This window comes from Talpa occidentalis, unplaced genomic scaffold (assembly GCF_014898055.3).
Source record: "Talpa occidentalis isolate TD23 unplaced genomic scaffold, MPIMG_talOcc4v2.1 talOcc4.10, whole genome shotgun sequence".
NCBI lineage: Eukaryota > Metazoa > Chordata > Mammalia > Eulipotyphla > Talpidae > Talpa > Talpa occidentalis.
Genome location: NW_023600993.1, coordinates 26,997,867 through 27,022,381, shown reverse-complemented (window position 1 = coordinate 27,022,381; position 24,515 = coordinate 26,997,867). Strand labels below are relative to the sequence as shown.

Below are 24,515 nucleotides of genomic sequence, written 5' to 3'. Positions count from 1 at the left end.
TTAGAAAAAACTTTTTTTTAAAAGATTCATTTTTTATTTATACAAGTGCTAGGGTACAGGCCAGATGCACAGGAGGATGAGAGGATTCACCAGAGACAGAGCAGGGAACAGAACAGGCAGAATGATGAAACACACTGCTGAGGGGAACAGCAGGCGAGACAGGAGAGGTGTGCTGCACAATGTGGGATTCTCGCTGCTGGCCGGGATCAAACCCCCGCTGCAGAGGCTGAGAACAGCTTCACAGTGCAGTGCTCAACCACCTGTGCCACCAGGGAGGCCCAATATATAGCCAGAAAAAACTTTAATGCAACTATAAATAGGATATGTTATAGAGTAGAATATAAATTTTAAATGAATTTTAAGTCAAAATATGAAAATCTAAAATTATCATACCCATTAACAGACTATTTCTGGTTATTGTGCTATGAGATTTACTTTCCTCTGCTATTTCCATGGAAAAGAATAAGAAATACTAGTATAAGAGAAATGTCTAGGAGCTTTAAGTCTGGCAGATGAACTTAAATTCCCAATATAACATTCATTGTGTGGTCTTGAACATTTTATTCACCTCTTTGAACCTCAATGTCAATATCTAAAAATATGGAGGCAAGAGTCTTTCTTGACAGGTTTTTGTTAGGATTAAGTGAAGTATGTATGTCAGTAGGCAAGTCAAACAACAAAAATACATTTCTAAGAAACATGTGAAGCAAAGTCCAGTTCCTCTCACTTTATCATTGCCAGGATTCTCTTCCGGCTGTGCCCTTTCCTGATGTTTCTTCTGCAGCTCCTCAAGTTGAGTCTGTAAGTCCATTACTTTTGCAGTCATTTCTTCTTCACGAGCCTTTAAGATTAAAAAAAATATGTTAACTAAAAAACACCAAAAGAACATCACCAAGAGGCAACATGATACAGAGAAAACAACCTCTGTAGGATAAACAGACACCTAACATATTTTAAAGACACAAACCACTATTTTTATTGTAATTCATGAATATAGTCTAAACACTTTCCTTCCTACTCTACTCTTACTTTTTTTCTGCCCCACTTTTAAGTTTAAGCCCTTTTTAATGATGTTTGCAATTCTGAGGATATTCTTTTTCCCATCTTCATTCTCTCTGTTTCCTTCCCATAAAACTCATCAAGTAATTTCTTTCCCTTGAGCTAGGGTTACTAGGCTTAAGCAACAACTGAGGATGTAACAGTGTTGTGACAGAACTATAACAAAGAAACTGTGTTTGAAGACTTTGCCCTTTCTATATTAGGATCTGATATCTAGAAAGTATCCATTCACATAAAATAGTAGATATTTTTATGCACAGCTCTGTTCAACCACCTGGCAATTTATTGATCACAAGTTGTGGATGTTTTTCACTAGCCCCTTTGGATGGCGTGCAGTATCTGATAAAGAAGAAATGGTTCTCTGTCCTAGTTCAGCAAACCTACATGTCTCCTACACATCTGCCCTGAAACCACACCACAATTCTTTAGAGTAAAATGTTGAACTAAAATCTGTTTTCTTAAAAAAAATTAGTTATTATCCAATGCGTTGGTAAACAATGTAATGTATCCTCTTACCCCCAACTTTGTAAAAACCAGAAAAGACTGCAAAAGTAATATATGACCTATTAGTCCCAAATCCTTATAAAATTTGGCAAACAAAATTTTCTCTCTTCTGTTTTGTCTGCTCTGCTAAAAGACTGTTCCTCATCCTTGCATTTCTTCATTTGTCTTGCTAATTGCCAGGATTTATTGCAGAGAGCAGTCCAGACCTCTTCTTACGCTTATAAATCTTGCAATAACCTTTATGCTAAAAGAACATGAGGAATTGGAATATTGATCAGATTTGAGTAATGAAGACAGGTCAAGTGCTTGCTGAGTAAGAGACTAAACAGGAAAAACCACCACAGGTATCTGATTTAAGAGATGCTGACTTGCCTGAACCAAGTCACATCATTCTCAAAAACAAATGAAAGCAGATAAGGCGCCATCGCACGTGAACCACAGACACCTGGAAAATCTAATTTTGAATACCGCTTGTCATGAAACTTAAAACAGCTGAAAAAGAGTAAATTCCTTCTTTCAACATAAGCAAAGCAGAGATCTCTAGTAATCAGCCTGCTTCCAACTCTCCCCATTGCAGAACACTAACCTATCTCCACTACTAAAACACCATCAAACAGAAACTTTTGAATACATTATTGCCCAGTGTCTTGGTTTATTGCTTTTACTCTGCCATGGCATATCTTGCGTGGATGTCTGTGTCAATGAGATTTAGCCTTGTTTGAAAGGATCACCTTTTTAGCTATTTATTCAGTTAGGCCCAAATTTTAAGAAGACAATTTAGCTTTCTGCCCATGAATGCCACCATGTAAGCATTGTAAGAGTCTCCCATTTCACTGACATCATGTCTAAGTCAGACTCTCCCAAGGAGCTAGAACAGTTGCTGAAATTATTCTTTGGAAGTTTAAGCTGTGGAACAACCAATGAGAGTCTGAGAAGCCATTTGGAGCAATGTGGAAAGCACACATTGTATAGTAATGAGAAACCCAAACACCAAGTAATTCAGAGGCTTTGGGTTTGTTGCTTATGCCACATTGGAAGAGGCCACAAGGTGGATGAATCCAGGTTACATAAGGTGGATGAAAGACTTGTGGAAGCAAAGAGGCCTGTGTCAAGAGAAGATTCTTGAAGACCTGGTACCCAGTTAACCGTGAAAAAGATTTTTATTTGTGGCATTAAAGACACTGAAAGACATCACCTAAGAGATTATTTTGAGCACTATGTGAAAATTCAAGTGATTGAAATGATGATTCATTGAAAGAGTGGCAAGAAGAGTTTTGTTCTTGTAACATTTCACCATGATTCTGTAGACAAGATTGTTATTCAGAAATACTATATGGTGAATGGCCACAACTATGAAGGAAAGCCCTATCTAAGCAAGAGATGGCCAGTGTTTCATCCAGCTAAAGAGGTTGAAGTGGTTTTGGAAACTTTGGTGGTGGTTATAGAGGTGCTTTTTTTTTTTTTTATAAGTATTTTTTTTTTTAATAGAGGCATGTTATTTATTTATTTGTTTGTTTGTTTGTTTTGTTTATACATGCACTGGGCACAGTCAGAAGCACGGGAGGGTGAGAGAATTCACCAGAGCCAGGGCGGGGAGCTGAGCAGGCAGAAGGACCGAAGTACACTGCTGAGGGGAGCAGCGGGCGGCAGGAGAGGTCTGCGCACCATGTGGGACCCTCCTCTGGTGGCCGGGGAGCAGCCGGGGATCAAACCGGCGCCGCAGAGGCCGCGGGCAGCCTCGCAACCCAGTGCTCAACCGCTGCGCCACCGGGGAGGCCCAATAGAGGTGCTTTTGATGGGAATAATGACTTTGGTTGTAGAGAAAACTTCAGTGGTCAAGGTGGCTTTGGTGGCAGCCATGGTGGCGGTGGATATGGTGGCAATCTGGATGGTTATAATGAATTTGGTAATGATGGAAGCAATTCTGTGGGTAGTGGAAGCTACAAAGATATTGGCAATTACAACAATCAATCTTCAAACTTGGGACCCATGAAAGCAGGAAATTTTGGAGGCAGAAGTTCTGGCCCCTATGGTGGTGGAAGCCAATACTTCAGTAAACTATGAAACCAAGATAGTTATGGTGATTTCAGCAGCAGCAGCAGTAGCTTTGACAGTGGCAGAAAGTTTTAATTAGCTGCCAAGAAACAAAGCTTAGCAAAAAAGAAAAGTCAGAGAAGTATCAGGGAAGCAACAGGTTACAACAGATTTGTGAACTCAGCCAAGCACAGTGGTGGCAGAGCCCAGCTGGTACAAAGACATGTTTCAGGCAATATTCATGTATATGGACAAAAAAACTCAAGGACTGTGTTTGTGGCTAATTGTGTAACATGTTTAGTTTCTGTTTTGCGGAAAGTGTAAAACTTTCCAACAAAGGGTTTTAACATAGATTTTTTTCTTTTTGCAACCATGCTTACAACAGATTTGTGAACTCAGCCAAGCACAGTGGTGGCAGAGCCCAGCTGGTACAAAGACATGTTTCAGGCAATATTCATGTATATGGACAAAAAAACTCAAGGACTGTGTTTGTGGCTAATTGTGTAACATGTTTAGTTTCTGTTTTGCGGAAAGTGTAAAACTTTCCAACAAAGGGTTTTAACATAGATTTTTTTCTTTTTGCAACCATGCTTGGCTGCTAAATGTAATAGTCTGATCATGACACTAAATAAATGTTTTTTCCTGCCCTACAAAGTGTCACCTCCTTCAAATTTCCTAAGTATCTGGTCTGAGCCAAGCATGTAACTGGGTACTAAAGACTAGAGATGATAAACAAAATCCCTGCCCACAGATGTTCACAGACAAGGGGGAAAGAACAGATAGAGTAATAATTCTATATATACATACACACACACACATATGATAAAAATTATGTGTTATAAGCGAAGCAATAAATACAGCTAAGTCCAAAAGGAACACAGATGCAACTATTTCTATTTAAGGAGTTTCAAAAAAAAAAGTAAATAAACATGATACAGAAATGTATATTCAAAAAGCTAAGTAGCCACCCTCAAACCAAACACTACTGTCCCATTAAGAACTTCACCAAATGAAGGAGTGATACAAAGAAATCTTATAAAACATTGTTAAAAGAAATAGAAGACACAAAGAAATGGAATGACATCCCCACTCATGGATTGGAAGAATTAACATTATTAAAATGGCCATCCTACTGAAAGCAATTTACAGATTCAACACTATTTCAATAAAAATTTTAATGATATTCTTCAAAGAGACAGAACAAATATTGATGACATTCATATAAAACCACAAAAAAAACCTCGAATAGCCAAAGCTCTCCTGACTAAAAAGGAGAATGGAGGTATCACATGCCCAGAGTTCAAACTATACTGCAAAGCCATAATAATTAAAACTGTATGATACTGGACCAAAAACAGACACACAGACCAATGAAATTAAAAGGAAAACCCAGAAATAAACCCACATATTTATGGACAACTAATTTTTGATAAAGGAGCAAAGAATATGCAGTGGAACAAGGACAGTTTGTTCAATAAATGGTGCTGGGAAAACTGGACTGCTGCATGCACTAGAAGAAAATATAGGCAAAACACTACCTGACATATATCTCAGTAATATCTTTAAAGACACATTCCCCAAAGCAAAGAAAGTGAAGGAAAAGATCAACAGCTTGGACTACATCAAATTAAAAAGCTTCTGTACAGCAAAAGGAACATTAACCAGAACAAAGAGACACCCTAGTGATTGGAGAAAAATTTTTGCACATATACTACTACTGAAAAAGGACTGATCACAAAGATCTACAAAGAGCTGATATGATTCAACAAAAACAAAGTAAACAATGCAGTCAAAAAATGGGCAGAAGTGCTAAAAAGACACTTCTCCAAAGAGGAAATGCAAATGGCCAACAGACATATGAAAATATTTTCAATATCACTTGTAATCAGAGAAATGCAAGTCAAAACCACAGTGAGATACCACTTTACACCAGTGAGTATGGCTCATATAAAAAAACCAGGAAACAACAAATGTTGGTGAGGATGTGGAGAAAAAGGAACTCTCCTACACTTCTGGGAATGCAAACTGGTCCAACCACTATGGAAAGCTTTGTGGAGGTTCGTCCAACTACTGAAAATGGAGCTTCCACATGACCCAGCAATTCCACTACTAGGAATCGACCCAAAAGACACAAAAACTTTAACTCAAAAGGATACCTGCACCCCCATGTTTACTGCAGCATTATTTACAATAGGTGAGATATGGAAATAACCCAAATGCCCAAAAATATACGACTGGATCAAGAAGATGCGGTATATATACACAATGGAATATTACCCAGCAACCAAAAAAGATAAATTCATGCATTCACAGCAACATGGATGGAGCTCGACGGGATTATATAAGCTCAGTGAAATATGCCAGAAAGAATAAGAAAAATATCAGGTGGTTTGAACTTATATGAGGAATATAGGGGAACCAAAAAACAGATTTATAGTAAATTAAAAAACAAAATTAACAGGCAACTATTAATCAGAGATACTCCACAGGGATGGGAGAGAGAGATAAAAACAGAAGAGGGAAGAGCACAAGGGACTATGGTGATGGTGCACAGCTGAATGGGTGGTAGGAATTATATGGGGACTACACCTGAAAGGAGAAAGCATACATCATATAAAAAGGAAGAATGATGTAAAATATATGTTAAAAATTATATATTTTTTAATCATTGTAATAAAGGCCATTGAATATGAAAAGAAAAAAAAAAAAAAAAAAGAACTTCACCCAAGTATATACTCTCAATTCTTAGTGTGGTTCTCTCACAATTTACTCTAACTCTGTGAGGAAGACAGAGAAAGGAATTCATTCCCCTCAGTAACTCACTGTGCTTTAACACATGCCAAGAAGATCTTACTGCCTAAAATCCTGGCCGAAATCAGTTAGACTTATAAATCTGCATACAGTGTAGAAATATTTCTTGATAATACCAAGTATCCTTCCAATCCCTCCACATTAGAAAAAAAATAAAATCTGAGAGCCCAATCTTCTTTAGCACCACCATAAAACCTATCACAGCTAAATTTCAAAAGAGAGAAAATTTGGTACATCAAGGATTTCTTCATATCTTTTGGCTGTTCTTTTCAGATCATCTTCCTTCTCTGCAATTTTTTTATGTAACTGATTCTTCTCTTCTTGATGACTTTCCAAAAGTTCAGTCTCTACTTCTTGAGCTTTATCTAATGAAAAATGGATACACATAAGAAAACACATTAAGTAAAAATATCTGTGTAAGAAATCTGTTTCAACTCAAATTTGAATTTAAAAAATTGATCAAATGTACCCTCTCACAGAGCACAAGTGTCTTCATAAGCAATTAAATATCTAACACCTTCAGGTTCTTTCACCTGCTCCTCTGCTCCTTAAAGGCTTGCCTCTCCATAAAGCAAGCCAGGCAGTAGAGGTTCCCTTAGAAAACTTTCTTGGGCAAGAATCTTTTCTTCCTCCAGTTTAATTACTTAAAGTACTTAGCACAGAAGGATAAACTTAAATTATAAAGTGTTTCTGCTGATTCTGATTTGTCCTTTATTGAATTTTAAATCATACTTACCAATGGTTTCTTTTATTGTCATTTCCAACTCCTGTTCCTTTCGTGCCAGCTGTGTGTTAAACTCCCTCATCAGCTGTTTTAATGTGGAATTGTGCTTCAACTCAAGATCTTCCTGCTCCTGTCTAATTAACCAAAATATAAAGAGTTAACTGCTATCATAAAAATAACACCCTGCAAAGAATTACCTGGCCTTCAAAAATGGTACAGACAGTATGATCTCACTGGGATAAAAACATTTTTAAGAGATGGAAGGAGACATGAGGGGAGGGAAGTGAGTGGGTGTGGGGGTGGGGGTGGGTGTGTGTGTGTGTGTCCGGAAGTATAAAAAACTTCCAAAATGATGTAAGCTATGATTACCTCTAGAAAATGGTCTTTTTATTTAAAAATTTTCACCATACATATCTTATATAATAATGTAATACTAATACCAGTATTAGTAATTTAATACTATAAGTAATGCACACAAGTCCAAAAATTAATGACAATGTAAGAATTAAATTTAATAAAGTACCTATAAAACAAATAAAATAAAAATTTTTTGATATTTACCAAAAAAAATTAATTAATAAAACATGAAAATGACATAGGCATGTATCTAATAACCATGACTTTATATACAAGAAAAGGCTTTCCCCCCATAAATAAGTGGAATAACACTACCCTGGCCTAAAATTTTTTTATTCTTCCTCATTATTTAACATATTAGATGCATTTTAATACTCTATGGAGGTGAACTTAACTGTATTAGGCACATAAAAAAATAAAGGACTTGAATAAGGAGGATTACCTTATAAAAATCCATATTGAAAAAAAACTTACTTGATTCTCTCTTCCATTTCTTGTTCATATTCTTTCTTTACTATATCCAATTCTTGCTTATGTTCCTTCCGCAACATTCGAAGATCTTTTTGCAATTTATTGATTTCCTTGCCCAGCTTCTGCTTCTCCCGCTCGAGCCCTGCTAATTTAAACTCCAGGTCACTGTGCTCAGCCTCCACGTTACTAAGCAATTTGGGTTGGCCCACATGTGATTTGGGCTTTTCCTCAGCACTTTCTTCCAAAACTTCTGTGGGTTTATTTTTTCCATCCAGCTGCTGTTGTGAAGCCTGTAGTTTTTCATATTTTAAAGTCAGTTCTTCCATTTCAACTCTATATGCTTCCTTCTGTCTTACTAAGCAGGAGTCCAATTCTTGTACCTTTTGCTCCAAGATCTGACAGGTTAATTCCTTCTCCTGGAGGGTTTTCTGGACATCATCAAGTATGTTTTCCATGTTCTGCTTTGTCCCAATGTTATTCTTACCTCCCTCTTCTTCCACATGCTGGGATGCTATCAAGGAATATTTCTTGTTTTTTAATTCAAGTTCTTCTTGAAGATGATTTATCATAACTTGATCCTCATGTTGCTTTGCTTCGGCATGTCCTATCTTACTTAAAAGCTGCTGGTATTTGCACTGCAAATCAGAATGAGAAGAAATTGTCTCTACTCTTTCCTGCTCTAGCTTCTGCAACAGTTTTTCTTTTTCACTTAAATTTCTTTGTAAAGTACTGATTTGTTGCTCACCAACCTTCTGCTCACAGCCTTGAGAATCTGCTTCTTGCTCAGTACATGCTGCCAGATTTTTTGCAAATCTGGGTACAACTGATGGCTCTGATTGTGGTAAACTCTCTATTGACTTAAGTTTTTCTTCCAAGGTGTGAATTTCTGTCTCTCTTTCTTTTAATTTTGTATTTAGCACACTCAAATGACCTTCTGTATCTTTTTTATATTGCTGTTCTTTCTCCTCCATTTGAGACAACAACTGCTTCTTGATAGCAGCAATTTTTTGTTCAGCTTTTTTCTTCAGCTCTGCTAATTTTGCAGCACTTTCTGATTCAAGTCTATCTTCCAATGCCTTTAATTCCTCTTCTTTGCTTTTCACACTGGAAGCCACATCTTCCAATTCTTTCTTCTTAGTTTCAAGTTCAGATTTCATGGACGACACTTGCTTTTCAAGTTCTAAAACTTTTTCTTCCGCTTCTTTAACCCTGTTGTCCTTTTCTTCCCCTAACTCTTTAATATGTTGAAGTTTCTGAACCATTTCATTCTGTTCAATGTCCTTTTGCTGGTTATAATTTTTAAGAATTTCATTTAAGGACTCAATTTCAACTGCTTTCTGAGCAACTTGCTCCTCTAATTCCACAATTCTTGCTGTTTGCATTTTTAATTCAGTCTCGAAATTACCCTCCTTTTTCTCCATTTTGCTCTTCTCATCTTCCATTTCAACCTTTATACATTCAAATCTTTGATTCTGCTGATCAAGGTTTTCCTTCAATAAAATTATTTCTTCATCCTTTTCACTGGTTTCCTTTGTTTTTAACTCAAGCTGCATCTGCAAATCTTTAATAGTATTTTGATAGTTTGTAAATTTTGACTGTGCTTTCTTCTTCCATTCTGAGAATTTGTTGGACAAGTGATCTCCCTCTTCAAGAGCAGACATTTTCTCTTTACTCAGAGTTTCAATCTTCAAAGATAAATCTTGCACCTGATCCAGCAATGTACGTTGTTCTTCATCATGTTGCTTCCTTAGTGATGAAATGGCTGCTTCTTTTTCAGTTAGGCTGATACTGTTCTGAAGTTGAGCATTCAAATCAGTCAACTGTTTACTTAGACTGCCAATCTCAGATTTTTTTTCTTTAAGCTCTTCTTTCATCAGTGTGACAGCGTTGATGTTTTCCGATAATTCTTTCTTCAACTGTGTGATACAAGACTCTTTTTCAGAGGCAGCCTGCTGCTGATTGCCTCCTTCCCTCTGTAAGGCTTCTTTCTCTGTTACAAGACGTTCAATATCAGCCTTCATGCTCTTAATTTGATTTTCTTTTTCTTCTAACTGATGGGTAGCCTGCTGAAAAGAACTATTTATTGTATTTCGCTCTTCTGTTAGCTGTCTAAGTTGTGCTTCTAATTCAGAAATTTTGCAAGTTTTAATTAGTAGTACCTCCTTTACTTTCGTTGTGTGATGCTGACAATGGGAAATTCTAGAGAAAATAGCATTAATTTTACTACTACTAATGTTGACTAGTTCACTTGTTTTAGCCTGCAATAAAGCTTCAGTTTCCTTAGAGTAAATATCTAGCTGAACTGCTAGTTCCTCAGACAGTGTTTTGAATTCCAAGTGTTTATCTTCTAGATTTTTCTTACTTCTTTCATGTGAAGATTTCAAGCTCTGGAATTCTTCATCTGTGGATTTCAACTTGTCAGTCAAGTCAGAAACTTTAAGCTTATCTTTTTCTGCCAGCATCTGTAGTTCAACTATTTGCTGTTGATGAAAAGTATTTTCCTTCAAAGCATTATTCAAGTCAACCTCCAGCTTTTCCAGTTGTGTTTTCAGTTCAGTTTCATTTTGTGAGAGAGAATTCACGTGAGCAGACTTCTGGTTTAACTGTTGTTGTAATTCCTTTAATACTGTATCCTGCCTAGTGGCTTCTTCCTTTAGCCATGCTATTTCCTTGTTCATCTCTTCTTTTTCACACCCAAATATGATGATCTTTTCCTTCAGCTCTGCTACCTCTTTTTCTTTCTCCTGTAGCTGAATTTCATGTTTCTCCTGAAGTTCCTCAACCTGTTGATTCAGTTTCTTTTCCCAGAGTGATATGGTATCATTAAGTTCTCGCCTATGCACCTCATTAAGGCTCTCTATTTGCTCCTTCTGGTTTGTTTCCAGTCTCGACACTGTATCATTGATTCCATCTGAGTTAGCCTGTGCCATTTCCAAAATTTTGGCATTGAACTGTTTTTCTTTCTGACTAAGCTCCAGAACAGTATTTTCAAGCTCTTTTTTAAGTTTGGCTTCCTGATCCAACAACTTTTTCTTTAATGTTTCTTGCATCTCCTTTGCTTTCTGCTTAATTTTTTCCATCTTTTTTTCTTGATTTTTAAATTTGGTTTCATATTCCTCATGCAACACACTAATACTGTCCTCCTTCGCTGATAATTTCTGTTTGAGTATTTCAATTTCTTTGCTCTGCCCTTCTCTCATTTGTAAAATTACATTTTCCTTTTCCATCAAGATATGTTTTGTCTGTTCCTGCTCCACATTACTATCTTTAAGTTGGGACTCATAAAGTTGGGTTAGAGATTTTACCTTTTCCTCCATTGCATTATTCTGGTTTTCAAGTTGCTGCATTAAGTCCTGCACCTGAATTTTATGAGACTCTAACTCAATACAAACATCTTTCTTTTGCATTTCAATTTCAGCTACCTGTTTGGTAAGGAGAATTCTTTCTGTTTCCAAATCCAACAACTTCTGCTGCAATTGGGTCAGCTGATCCTCATACGCTTTTGCCTGCTCATGCATGGTACTCTGGCATGACTGAAAATGATCCAGCTTAACAGAGGCCTGCTGGAGCTCCCCTTCAGATCTTTTAAAATCTGCCTCTAAATTTTCCACATAAACCTGATTTTCTTTCAAATGCTTGTCCTTTTCCTTCAGAAGAAGACCAAGCTGATTAATTTCATCCTTTAATGCCTTCTCAGTTCTCTGGATAGACAGCTCTTGTTCTTTAATGATATTGTCAACTTGCTGCTGGTGGTGATTTTTCTGTTCATCCAATTTGGCTTCTAATTCCTGCTTCACTTTTTCCGCTTGATCTTTTAGAACAGAAAGTTCCTCTTGTAGTTTGTCACGGGTTTTTAATACTTCCGACAGTTCAGAAGATAATGACTCCAGTTCCGTTTGTTTCACATCAAGCTTTTCTAAAGTTTTTTCATTCATCTCTTGTATGTGAGCCTGGAAGAGAGTCTCTTTATCTTTCAACAGTGTTTCTTTCTCCTGTTCATGCTTTTCTCTAAGCTTTTCCATTTCGGTCTGATGCTGATGCTTTAAGTCCTGGAGTTTTTCAGTCCAAAGGTTATCCTGCTGGTGCTGCAAGTCTTCCAATTCTGTCTTGTGTTTTTCAACCATGATTGTAATTTCTTTATTATGCTTATTTTTTTCAGCTTCCAAATGAATAGCCAAATCTTCTGAATGATTTTTGCTTTCTTGCAAGCTTTTTTCCAAAGAGCTTTCTAATTCAAGAATTCTCTGTTAATGAAAATGTATATTTTTTATTAAAGTACATCTTTGATTATAAGCAATGACATACGTGACATGATATTTACACTTAAAGATTCAAATTTTGATAAATAACTCTACAAAACATACCAAGCATTAGAAAGGTCCAAGTATCTGTGCTCAATTCCTAAAGGAGTCATCTTACAACAATATTCTATTTTTTAAACAAGTCATAATTCACTATTCTTTTGACCTATTTGGGTATCTATTTCAACTACCTGTATTTTCAAGAATATTCTGAATGGATAATCAAAAAGAAATAAATCACAAGGCAGATAACAGTAACTATTGGTAGAAAGATGTATGTTTTTTCTGTGTTTTTTAATAGTATAATAGTATTTTATTACCTTCATATTTAATTTTGGAAGAAAATGTATCTGATTTTTACACCCCCAAAATTATTAGAGTATTTTTTTCCCAAAAAGAATGAAATTCTACAAATTATTACCAAAGATTACTGTTATATCATGAAAATACTAATCTTGGATGAAAAGAAAAGCTATGTAAAAAAAAAGATGTAGAATGTCAGAGCTAGAAAGGTATTACTGAACCCAGCCCCTTCATAAACAGGTGAGGAAATTACTTTGTGATTAACGTACAAAGCTAGCAAGTAGAAAACTTAGGCCTTCCTGGGTACCAATTCCCCTCTACCATGCCACCTTACATAAATGTTAAAAAAGGAAAAATAAAACACAATTTAGAATTATGGGTAAGAAATGTGACAGTTTTGCTATCTAAATCAGTGCTAAAAGGTTAAAAAGTCTAACCAATATACGTAAGTTTATTCAAAACAGGTCATATATTTCATATTCTGCTAGGGAAGGACCAAGGGCTATTAAAATGTGCACATTTAGACAGACATACAAATGTGTTCATTATGTATTTTAGTCCCATACTAAACTTTGGGGAAAATTTAAAATGCAAAGGGGCACTGGGATAACCATACTGTGATATAAACAGAGACTGAATTATGTGTGGAACATGCCATAAGATGAAGCTAGACAGCAGGAAGGTGCCAGGGAAAGTGCTACCTACAAAGTGAGGCCATTTCCTAAAGATTAAGGGTCAGTAAGCAATGGAACAGAACTGTTGCGGAGCCTAAGTGCAAAGAAACAGTTGAGTGGATAAAAGAAATATATGCAGCCACAGGCTGAGTCAGGAGGAAAATCTCCTGCAAGCACCAAGCCACTCTTCCATCAACAGTTCTTAACTATCTAAAACTGAAGTGTGTGCATATGTAAATGTAACCCCTTAAAAACAAGAATATTTACAACTTTATGCTGACTGGAGAGAAAACAACAGTTATCATACACAAATAATTTCATAGTTCTGGAAACTTAATAATTTTTAAACTTACAGTTCTGTAAGTCTCTGCTTCTTGCTGAAGATCCCGAAGTTTATTTTCATTCTCAGTGAGGATTGCTTTTTTCTGCAACTCTAACTCTTCCAGGGCCAAAGAGTCTTGCTGTTCTTTTTCTTGGGTAAGCTTCAAATACTCTGATTGACTTTTTTCCTATGCCAAAAACAATACCACCTTAGATCCACACAAATCTTCAGCACTCCCAAAACACTTCCATAAAAATCATTAATTTCATTTGCTCTGCACCACCCCTTCAAGGTAGGCAGTATAATCTCCTCTCTCTTCCCAGGCTCCACTCTGCAGAAACAAGGCACAATGGCTTTTCCAGTGTGGTCTGGCCAGGCTTTGCCACCATTAGTATTAAGATGAAAAATTTTGTTCCACTAACCCCACTATGTCTATTATTTTTCCACTACTTAAACATGTTTTACAAAATGCCACAGAATATGAAGGGACATGCCACTGCAGCTATCTCTTCTCTGCACTCCAGATATTTCAACTCTAAGTCTAGAAACTACATTGAAAGTATATATAATTTGTGAGAAATAGCTCACTGTAGTAGGAAACCCCATGTGGAAAACCAAATCAGAATCAGAAGATTACATGTGACTATATGGATTAGGTTAAGGAAATATCTATCAAAACCTACACAACACTTTTCAGATGCTCTGGGCTCTTTTACTACCCCATTAATCCTGAAAAGCTTCTTTGATTACTCTTAATATGTATTAACATTCATATTAAAAGTGTTTACTGTTTTTAAAAGAGAATCCCTAGAGAGCACTTTTAACATTAAGTAGCTTTGGACTCCAATTAAGAATACTAATTTTAACGTACTGCTTAGGATTCATCTGCCAACAGCAATATTTTCAGTTCAAATTTTTGTTTTAAACTTTCAAGTTGTACTATTCCAACAAATATTTCTTATGTAGTTTTGTTTTTTATTTTACTTTGTTTTTTAAACATTATTTAGACTGAAGATTACTACTGAAATTATTCTACTTAAAATGAAAACTACTTGGTCATTTTCATTTTTTCTTCTTTATAGCACATTTCAGACAAAACTTTCTGAAACTTGAGCTCTGGCATATTTAGTCTGGTGAATTTTAAGACATTTTTCCTGAGTTTACAGTCACTGGTTCACTGCTTCAATTAGCTGTGTTCTCCTTTATTTTCTTAATCATAACTTACTTCCAGGGTGAAAATAAATAAGTTAACTGATTAATGACAGATTGTTCAATTAGTAAATTTAATTTGCACACAACACTAAGTAACTGCTCTAATAACAGTCTCTCCCACCTAAATCCTGTCTTATTTGCATACTCAAATGCCAATGTGAGAGGATGACACCTTTATAATACTGCAAAGCTTATCTGTAGTGAAAACAACATAGATACTTACAATAGCTACTTTCATTTGCTCCTGAAGCTTCCTTTCTTGGGTCTGAAACTTCTTGGTCAGTTCCTGCTCTTTGCTTGCCAGATCTTCTTCATGATGTTTCTGTAGTTTAGCAATCTGTTCTGAGGATTTCTGAAAATCAGCCAAATTGTTAAAGTGAAACACTCAGAATAAAATACATACAACTAAATATTATAGTTAAATCATTGAGGCAATAAATTTTTAAAAGGAAAAATCAGAAGATATTTTCCACACAAATCAAAATTCACCAGAGTTATTGAAACCTGACAGAAAACCATAAAGTGTTGTTCATTTAAGACAAGGATTGATGCTTGTGCAGCAGTCAGTTCTACAGCTCCATTTCCACATCTTGCACTTGTTTCCCACCAATCAGGATGGGAGTCACAGTAGAAGAAATAAGGATGCTCTCAGAAGCTGGCCATTCCACCATGATCAACTGCCCTGGCTGCACCAATCTAAGAATGCCGAGCTTTCCAGGCACGTACTATCTACTAAACAGTATTGACCTTGTTCTTTCTTAGTTAGGGAGACATAATCTTATAAAAATGTCAAACCTCTCTAAATAAATCAGATAATCTAATATAATCAAATACAGCCAAGAGTATGACTCCCACTAGGCAAAATAAATGTTGAAGAATACACAGTACTTCTCTGAAAAATAACAATAGGGGATGGTACCATATAGTAGGGCATATTGTAAAACTAGAGTAATTATAACAGTGTAATACCAGGCATGATCAGACAAAACTAAATAGAGCAGCCCAGAGAATTCAGAAAAAAAGATCCACATGTAGCACTACAATAATTGAGTATGTTAAAGATAGTATGGCATGTTAGAGAGGAAAACACAGATTATCAAACAAATTATTTGGAGTCTTCTTGGTAGTCATATGAAAATTTAAGTTAAATCCCAACCTCACTCTTTATACCAATTAAATTTCAGTTGGATCAAAGGTTAAGTCATAAAAAAGTGAAAGCATAAAAATAAGAGAATAATAGAATATTTTTAATGTTCTCAATTAAGAATGTGTTTTTGAAGCAGAACAAAACACAGATAGCATTTAAGGAAAATAAACATTTTACATGGCCAAAAGAACCCAAAATAAATCATAAACAAAATCAACAAATAAACTGAGAAGACTATTTGGCTAAAAGCATCTTATAGGCAAAGGACTAATTTCTATAATAAGTAAAGAGTTTCTAGAAATCAGTAAGAAAAAAGATAAATAATTTAATAAGAAAATGAATCAATGATCTGACCAGGCAACTCAAAGACGAACCTACAAATTCCCTGTAAACATAAAGAAGTATGTTTAACGCATTGGTAAGAGAAATGAGCAATAAAACTTCAGTATCTTTTTTTTTTTAATTTATGAGCTTGGAAGAATAAAATTAGGTAACACCATCTTTGTGAAAGGGGGGGAAAATAACCTAATGCATGGTTTGTGAGAGTACAAATTGTCATGCATAGAGCTTGCAGCAACTACGCAAACTTCAAAATACTTAATTATTGTCTGAGTAATATTCCACTTCTATGAATCTATTCTAAACAAGCATATATGTGAGCAAACATGAAAAGGATATTCATAATTTGCAATAACAAAAAAGGAAACAAATATTTATCAGTAAAAGTGATTAAATTATGAGACTTTTATACAATGGAATCCCAAGAAGTCTTCAGGGAAAATGAGCATCTTTTTTTTATCAATAAAAAGGAATGCTCTCAAGACAGAGTAGTAAGTGGAAAATCAAAGTATAGAACAATATGTATATCTTGTGCTATCTTCTGTGTTGAGAAAATTAGAGAGGACTATAAAATATGACAGAGAAATTACTGCACACGCAGAAACGATCTCTGGGGAGGATATCCAAAAAGACACAAATCATTTCTTTATCAAAGTACTTATTCCTGATATTGTGAATATAAGAAAATAGTCAAAAGTCTAAAATTCACATTAACTCTTCTTTATAGTCAAAGCAAAGCATAAAACTTAAATTTCAAAATTGCTATATCCCATTTCAATGTAGACTTAGTCTTACTTTCTTCACATCAACAACTTCCTGCTTCACCCGACTTAATTCCTGCTGAAGACTGATGCTCTCCTCCTCACTTGTTTTCTCAAGAGCTTTTATTTTTTCATCCATTTCTGCTTTCATTTTTCTCCGTGCTTCTTCTGTTTTTTGAGCTGTACTCAAAGCTTTTTCAAGTTCTTCAAAAGCTATAAAGAAAACAACAGAACACAAGTATCTCAAGAAATAAAAAAAAAATACCATCATTGAGCTAAAGGGTTCTACATTAAATTTATGAGAACTACGAGCAGCAGTAGCAGGACAGGTTAAAAAACTCACTATTGTTTTAAGCTAAGAAATATTTTTGAGTAGTTCAAAAAGGCCACAAAAATTGTCCATTTAATAAAACCAATTTGTCCTTGAGTTCTGAACTCAGATCCTTGGATTGTTTACATGAACTTAAGCTCAGAAGTTTGAAAAAAAAACATTAAATTATTAAAGGTTCCCCACTCTCACCACAACTATCCTTATGAATAGCAAATTCAAAATAATGAATATTTGTAGCTACTTCAATACTATATACAAATTTCAATTGCTTTTTTGCTTGCTATGCAGTTATCTATTATCAATAATTAGAAAACACTATTGTATACTCACTAGGACATTTTTAATAATGAAACAACTATTCTTTGACTAATCTTATTTTTAAAAATCTCTTCACTGTACAGTAAAAGCAGAGTTTGCTTTTTCTTAAATATTTACTGGTTGAATTACTTTTCAATTTTTAACAAAGAGAGTTGCTAAAATTTACCCCATTTACAGTGTTTTTATTATAATTTTTTTATTGCAGTAACTTTGGCTTACAATACTGTATATGATTCAGGGGTACAGGATCACATCTCTTCAGATGTATGTCACCACACCATACCCACCACCAAGGTACAAATAGTCCTCCACCACAGTCCATTTTTAAACAATGTGTTTTGAAATGTAACCTACTACTTGTGCAAGAGAAAGAAAACCACCACCAGCAAGTTTTTAGGTGAAATAAGAATTCAGACTCAGCAAAAACTATCATCTAATCTAGAACTGTAAGATCTTAATGCTTAGCTCATCCAATATCAAACAAAATCAGGATAGGATGGGAGCCACAGCTGGGTAACTTGGCACCAAAAAATATGTGTGTTTAAGTGTATCTGCGTGAAATTATACACTTGTGTAGGTATGCTTGTGCATGCGTGTGTGCACTGTATGTTTGCACACACACACTTATATACAAACACATTTTCTCTCTACTGCATAATTATACCCTGTGAAAATCCTACTGCTGTTATTGGCCTAGATCACTTCCTTTTAAACTCACAGAATAAAACATTACAGACTTCCCTTCACCAGGGAGATGACTAACAGGATGTTAGTTTTGAAGATGGATTTTTAATCCTTTCAAGAAACTCGAATCCAGTGTAGACATTTTGTGGCATATGTCGTATTCTGACTAGATATAAGAAATGTGGAATTTCAACCAATGGCATCTCGGGTGGAAGAGGAGCCCTTTTATTATCCACAACTTGGCTTTATAAACAGGATTTGGGCACAGACATTGCATACTTGAAGACATTTATTCTAAAGTAGTTTCTTAATGGCAGCCACATCTTTGATTTTTAAAATCTATCCAATCTACTTATTTATACGGCCAGGTATAAAACAGATTCTCAAATAATGTCTAAATTTCAAAGGAATATTAATTAGCTGAAATTATTTTTAAAGATTCCTACTCTTAACTTTACTAGCATATGCCAGTGGACACCAAGATAATATTTCTTAGAAATAAATACGTTGGAAAATAAAAAATTTAAAGGAAAATGCTATATTTCTATTATTTAGATATTTGTTTACTATAAATTCTAGTGTCAAGCATAAAGAAATAGTTCTAGGTACCAACCAGAAATCAGTTTCCTGATTTCTTAAAGAGCAATTAAGTAAAGTTATCAGTTTTGGGAACAAGACTTTAACAGAGAGCTTACTTTTTTGCTAATGCTGAAAGTTTAAATCTGGGATAGAAAAAAATGGAAAGAGAAATGATGTTTTTTAGTGCTTGGATGGCATTAGCATCTTTTCAATACCGCTATTTTCCAGCATGTAAAACTGTATCTAAGCACATCACAAAAATATCTTAAATATATATACAACATGAGAACATGTATGCAGAACATGAAGAAAATTTTTATATTCTTCCAGCAAAATAGTTTAAAATGAAAAACTTTCCAATTAAGCAAATTAAAATTGTATGTAGGCAATACCAAGTAAATGTTCCCTGCTTTCATTTTTTAAATTCTAGAATCTAATATAGTATAAAATTAGATATAGTACACTCATTTTTTCCAAACAAAAAAATCCATGGTACAAATTTCTTATTCAGATGAAATTTTCTAAAAACCTAATTTTCTAATCACACTCAGTAAATTTTAGACTATTAAACTATATTTGTTCTAATGTTAGTATTTAATCCACTGAAATCATTTTTCTAGGTCATTTGATTATCAGGTAAATTAGGATCTGGTTCTCAGTTTTTTAAAAATCTAAATTTAATCTCCTCCCCCATTTTCTGCCACTGTGTCAGAGAACCATATTATTATATACCTAAAAAGAAACCTTTGATACTTATACTTCAACATAATCATTCAACTCCACTATCTGAGGCGCTCCTCTTTGCACTCAGATGATAAGCAAACTTGGATATATAGACTTGATGGTAGAACTTCAAAACTGGATTTAAGGAACAGCCCTTACCTTGCGTAGTTTTTAAATACTAAAAATGCTGACACTGACCAAGCTCAGCTGATCAATAGTATAACTTACTAAGTCAGAATTTTTGAGCCTAACAATTACTGATGGCTTCTAACTTTCAACCTAATATAGCAGATTAAATTTCTGACAAATACAGAAAAAGTCACTGCTTTCCATCTCCTTCATGCAACATTCCATCTCCAACATTTCCATAAAGGAAATGTTAAGTACCCCATCCCTTAGCCCCCACCCAATCCCCACTAAGAGAGTAAAACACATTCCTCTGGCCATATATAGAAAACCCATTCTGGATCCTACACTGTACCAAAGATGAAGCTACTTCCTTACAGGGAGTCAGCCTCCAACAATGATTTCCATTTCAATGCTGAAGTGGGGGGGGATATTGAGAGTTTACTTAATAGCCAGGAAAGTCTCACCTTCTGCAACCAGCAGATGTAGTCCATTTATGACGTGATGTAATAGTGATGTAATATTGTCAAAGTGAATTCCCCACTCTTTCCAAAATGAAACTATGCTGGGATTTTAATGTTAGTACTAAAGAAGTACGTTCTCAGCATCTATATAATATATCTTCCTATTACCAACAAAAGATAAGTGAGTGGAGAGAAAGAAATCGTGCATCAACCACAGCTGACAAGTCTTCTGCCAACATGCAAGAGTGAGCAGGGAAAACTACCGTCACAGCACACATCAACAGGAAGGCTAAGCAGGACTGCCGCCAAATGTTGCAAGAACACACTGTGTTCTTCCAAAGCGAAATTCAATGTATCTCAGGCAATTTTTGTTTAAAAAATAAAAAAACACTTTGAAAATATGTCTAGGAAAAATTTAATGAACCTTAAATACAGTCCTTTGTCAGGAAAGTAAAGCAGTGTTGGGCAAGTGCTTCTTTTATTGCTATCTCCTCACTTGCCACTTCAAGACAAGGTTCATTCACACCCATGGGAATTATAAAAATGGACAAATACTCTAAGAGTTAAATGAGAAAGGCTAGCAATCTACTGTTCAGTACTTCAAGCATTCATTCATCATAAATTTATTGAATGTTTGCCATCTACCAGTACTGGGTGAACAAAGACTAAAGGAAGTACTTCACAAAGACAGCTGTAGTATGAAAGGGATGGAAATAAAAGATCTAAATCTTAGGCAAATATAGGAAGAATATGGCATTTGCTTATGCTAGCTCATGACCTTTTCATCTCCCCAAACTTAATATCCTTATCACAGTAACAAATGCCAGAATTCTCAGATTACAGGTAGCATGTTTTGTTTTATTTTGTTGCATTTTACTGTAAGGATAATAAAGATTCACTTCTATTCCACTGCAGGGAATAAGCAGAAACAGAAATGTGGAAAAGCTCACAACCTCCAGATTAATGGCTGATCCTAAGAAGCTGAATAATAATATCAAGAATGAATATGCAAGCCAGTGCTTATGTCTCTATCCCAATATAATAGCTGCTAAAATGCGTGTGCTATTAAATTTAAAGCATAGATAGTTATTACAAAAATGAATGAAATGCAATTTAACAAAAAAAGCAACAAAAATAATAACTATATTTTCCAAAATTCCCCACCCAGTCAGCAAAAGCCTCTTTTGTGAATAAAAGCAAAATCTACAAACAGCAGTTTTCAAAATATGACCCAAAGACCCTCAGGGTCTTGAGACCTTTTCAGAGGGTCTATGCAGTCCTCCAGTTTCCAAATGTACTTCTCCATAAGGTCCCACTTTCTTCTCATGTTTCAAACAAAATCACATAACAACAGATTAAATGCAGAAGTAGGCATGAAGAAGTCTGACTTCCACTAAGTCAAATAAGGCACTCTTCACACACAAATTGTGTCTAGGAAGATATAGGTGATTTTAATAAAAGTATTTATACTAATATGTAATAGATTTATAATTGTTATTTAAAAATAAACTAAACATTTATAAAAATCTTAGTTTTAATTTTTAATAAATATCAGTATATATAACAGATATACAGAAAAATTCTTGGAATCCTCAGTAAGTTTTAAGAGTACAAAGAGGTTCCTGTGATCAGAAAATTTGAATTTACATAAATGAAGATATCATAATACTACCACCCAGTGGCATAAACCAAAAGTGCAATACTTACATATAGAGGGGGATTTCAAAAATTTAATATCCACATCATCTTTGTAATGCAAATCTACTTTTAAGTCACTTTTCTAAATATATAACATGACTCATTTTCTAGATTGACTATGCTTTGTCTTTTAAACATTTTATGGACCTATGTGGCTTTTCATGCACTACTTATATTAACCACACAAATTCCTCTAGCAAATACCTTGCAAATATCAGGCTGATCTTGAAAAATATTAGGCTAAAGTTAAATTTTTTTAATTAAATTGAAAATATGATTCTGTAGCAAAGAAATGTGTTCTTCCAGTTGCTGATGTATTATATGACAGAGATATAAATAAATGCAGGGTGACAATGACTAAACAGATGAATGCACAACTACTACTGTAGAAATGTATCAAGCTGGGCCTCCCCGGTGGCGCAGCGGTTGAGCACTGGGTTGCGAAGCTGCCCGCAGCCTCTGCGGCACCAGTTCGATCCCCAGCTGCTCCCCGGCCACCGGAGGAGGGCCCCACATGGCACGCAGACCTCCTGCCGCCCGCTGCTCCCCTCAGCAGTGTACTTCACTCCTTCTGCCTGCTCTGCTCCTCGCTCTGGTGAATTCTCTCACCCTCCCACGCTTCTGACTGTACCCAGTGCTTGTATAAATAAATTAAATAAATAAAAAATAAATCTTTAAAAAAAAATGTATCAAGCCACAAATACATGAATATCAAACAACTGATGTTAAATGAAAATGTGATTTCATTTAAAGTAATAAATTTTCCATCAATTATTCATTTAGAGCCAAAATATCTACATATTATTCTCTAAAGTGGTATATTTAATTCTTCATTAATTCATACTTTTTTTTTTGCCTGAGAAACATGGAATTTTTTCTGTAAAGCTTATTCTAAGTATTTATGATAAGAACAAAAGTAGCCCTTACCCCAGTCCTGTTCATACAAGGCTTGGGAAAGGCACCATGATTCACTTATTGGCATGTGTGGATGCACAAAAATAAGATGTTTTGTGAGACTTCAAGACTCCAAGAAAACTTTGTTACATAAATTATCAGCAACTGACAAAGCATTTAATACACGTAATTTTGTTTATTATATAAATATGCACAAATTTTATACATTATTTAAATACATAAATTCTATTTTAAAAGGTCCTTCAAATGTCAAATAAATATGTTCCACTGAATGTCTTTGATATATCAGTCCTATACTATACATATGAATAAAAAACGTATTTCCTGCACAAACACAACATGACAATAAAAAAGCAAAGAATGTTATGAATTCATCTACATTTTTAAAAGCAGCCAATCATATAAAACACATAACGTTAGCAAAGACAGGATATGTGAAACAGAAATAGGGTTTATAAAAGTTAGTGCACTCTGCAAACTTTCCTAATCCAAGCAGACTATTTCTTTTGCATAATGTAGGTAAGAACTTTTTAATGGAGGAGGGTTGTTAATACTGTGGTGTGGGCTCTTTTTTGTAAAGGCTATATATTTCAATCACTTAAAAGTTACTAGTAAAATCTATCTATCTATGAGAATGTACCCTGAAACTCAAAAAACAAGGATGGAAAAAGCTGTGTCACACAGTTATTACAATATTATTTAAAATAGAGAAAATATGTTCTAGATGTTGATTAAAAGGGAAATGGTTAAGTAAATGATGTACATGCATTCTTACACAGCCATCAAGATATGTTAGTACTTTAGCAACATGTAAAAGTACTCCTAATATAAAGCTAAATGGGGGGGGGGAGAGCATACAAAATTATATGTACAGTATACTGATTATAGTAATAAAAGACATGGATTGGAGTGAAAACTAAATGGTAGTGTACTGAAACAAGTGATGTGCTTTCATTTTCTGATCTTTTTGTGATGTATTACATTAAAGACTTACCAGTAACCCCACCCCCCACCTATCCCAGTTAAAACGTACACACACTTGCACACACAGAATAGCCAAAATCTAGTGCGAACTGAGTAGTACTGACAATTAGCACTGGTGCTGCACTGAAGAGATATATTCTGGACAATTAGTAATAATACCCAACACTTGAAATACACCATCGCCAGACTTCTTCATGTTTAAAATTTGGTGACTTAAAGATACGACCATCTATTCTTAAGGAATGCCTAAAAAGGAATGCGCTCAACAGTTCTAGTAAGATGCTTGCAACCAGTATATTCATTTTCAGCAGTCTTCATTCACTAAAATAAATAATTCTAACAAACCATAGTGCTATAACATCATACTTCAAAAATCATCTCTAAAGTTTCACTGCAGAGTAGAATAAGCACTGCATACCAATATGTACTCTCTTAAAGTAGCCTTGATACCATATTCACACACTCAATATTTTATGACAGAATTATTCTTTTTAAAATCCAAAGACATTCAAATTTCCCTTTGTCCTCAACATATGGGAGGCATCACAGTTTGTATAGAAAAACTGAGTGCAATAGATTGTTTTCCAAGAAAAGTAGTTGAGACTGTACTTGAACCACTTTTGACCTCCAAAATAAGTGAGCCAAAAAAATTAGTTGTCTATTAATATCCACAT

General features: G+C 34.9%; 1 protein-coding gene and 1 pseudogene across 6 annotated transcripts in view; one reads left to right on the top strand and one right to left on the bottom strand.

Annotated features, from left to right (window-relative positions):
* GOLGA4 (golgin A4) overlaps positions 1 to 24,515 on the bottom strand; it is a 95,811-nt gene that overhangs the window by 19,751 nt on the left and 51,545 nt on the right. For all 6 annotated transcript variants that reach the window (XM_037526365.2, XM_037526394.2, XM_037526385.2 and 3 more), the window contains 7 exons: positions 17,054 to 17,232; positions 14,996 to 15,124; positions 13,592 to 13,747; positions 7,964 to 12,204; positions 7,145 to 7,266; positions 6,643 to 6,773; positions 728 to 841 (listed from right to left, as the gene is read on the bottom strand). In XM_037526365.2, coding sequence (XP_037382262.1) covers positions 728 to 841; positions 6,643 to 6,773; positions 7,145 to 7,266; positions 7,964 to 12,204; positions 13,592 to 13,747; positions 14,996 to 15,124; positions 17,054 to 17,232 — 5,072 coding nt within the window. The remainder of the gene's footprint in view (positions 1 to 727; positions 842 to 6,642; positions 6,774 to 7,144; positions 7,267 to 7,963; positions 12,205 to 13,591; positions 13,748 to 14,995; positions 15,125 to 17,053; positions 17,233 to 24,515) is intronic.
* Positions 2,405 to 3,693, top strand: LOC119257949 (heterogeneous nuclear ribonucleoprotein A1-like; annotated as a pseudogene).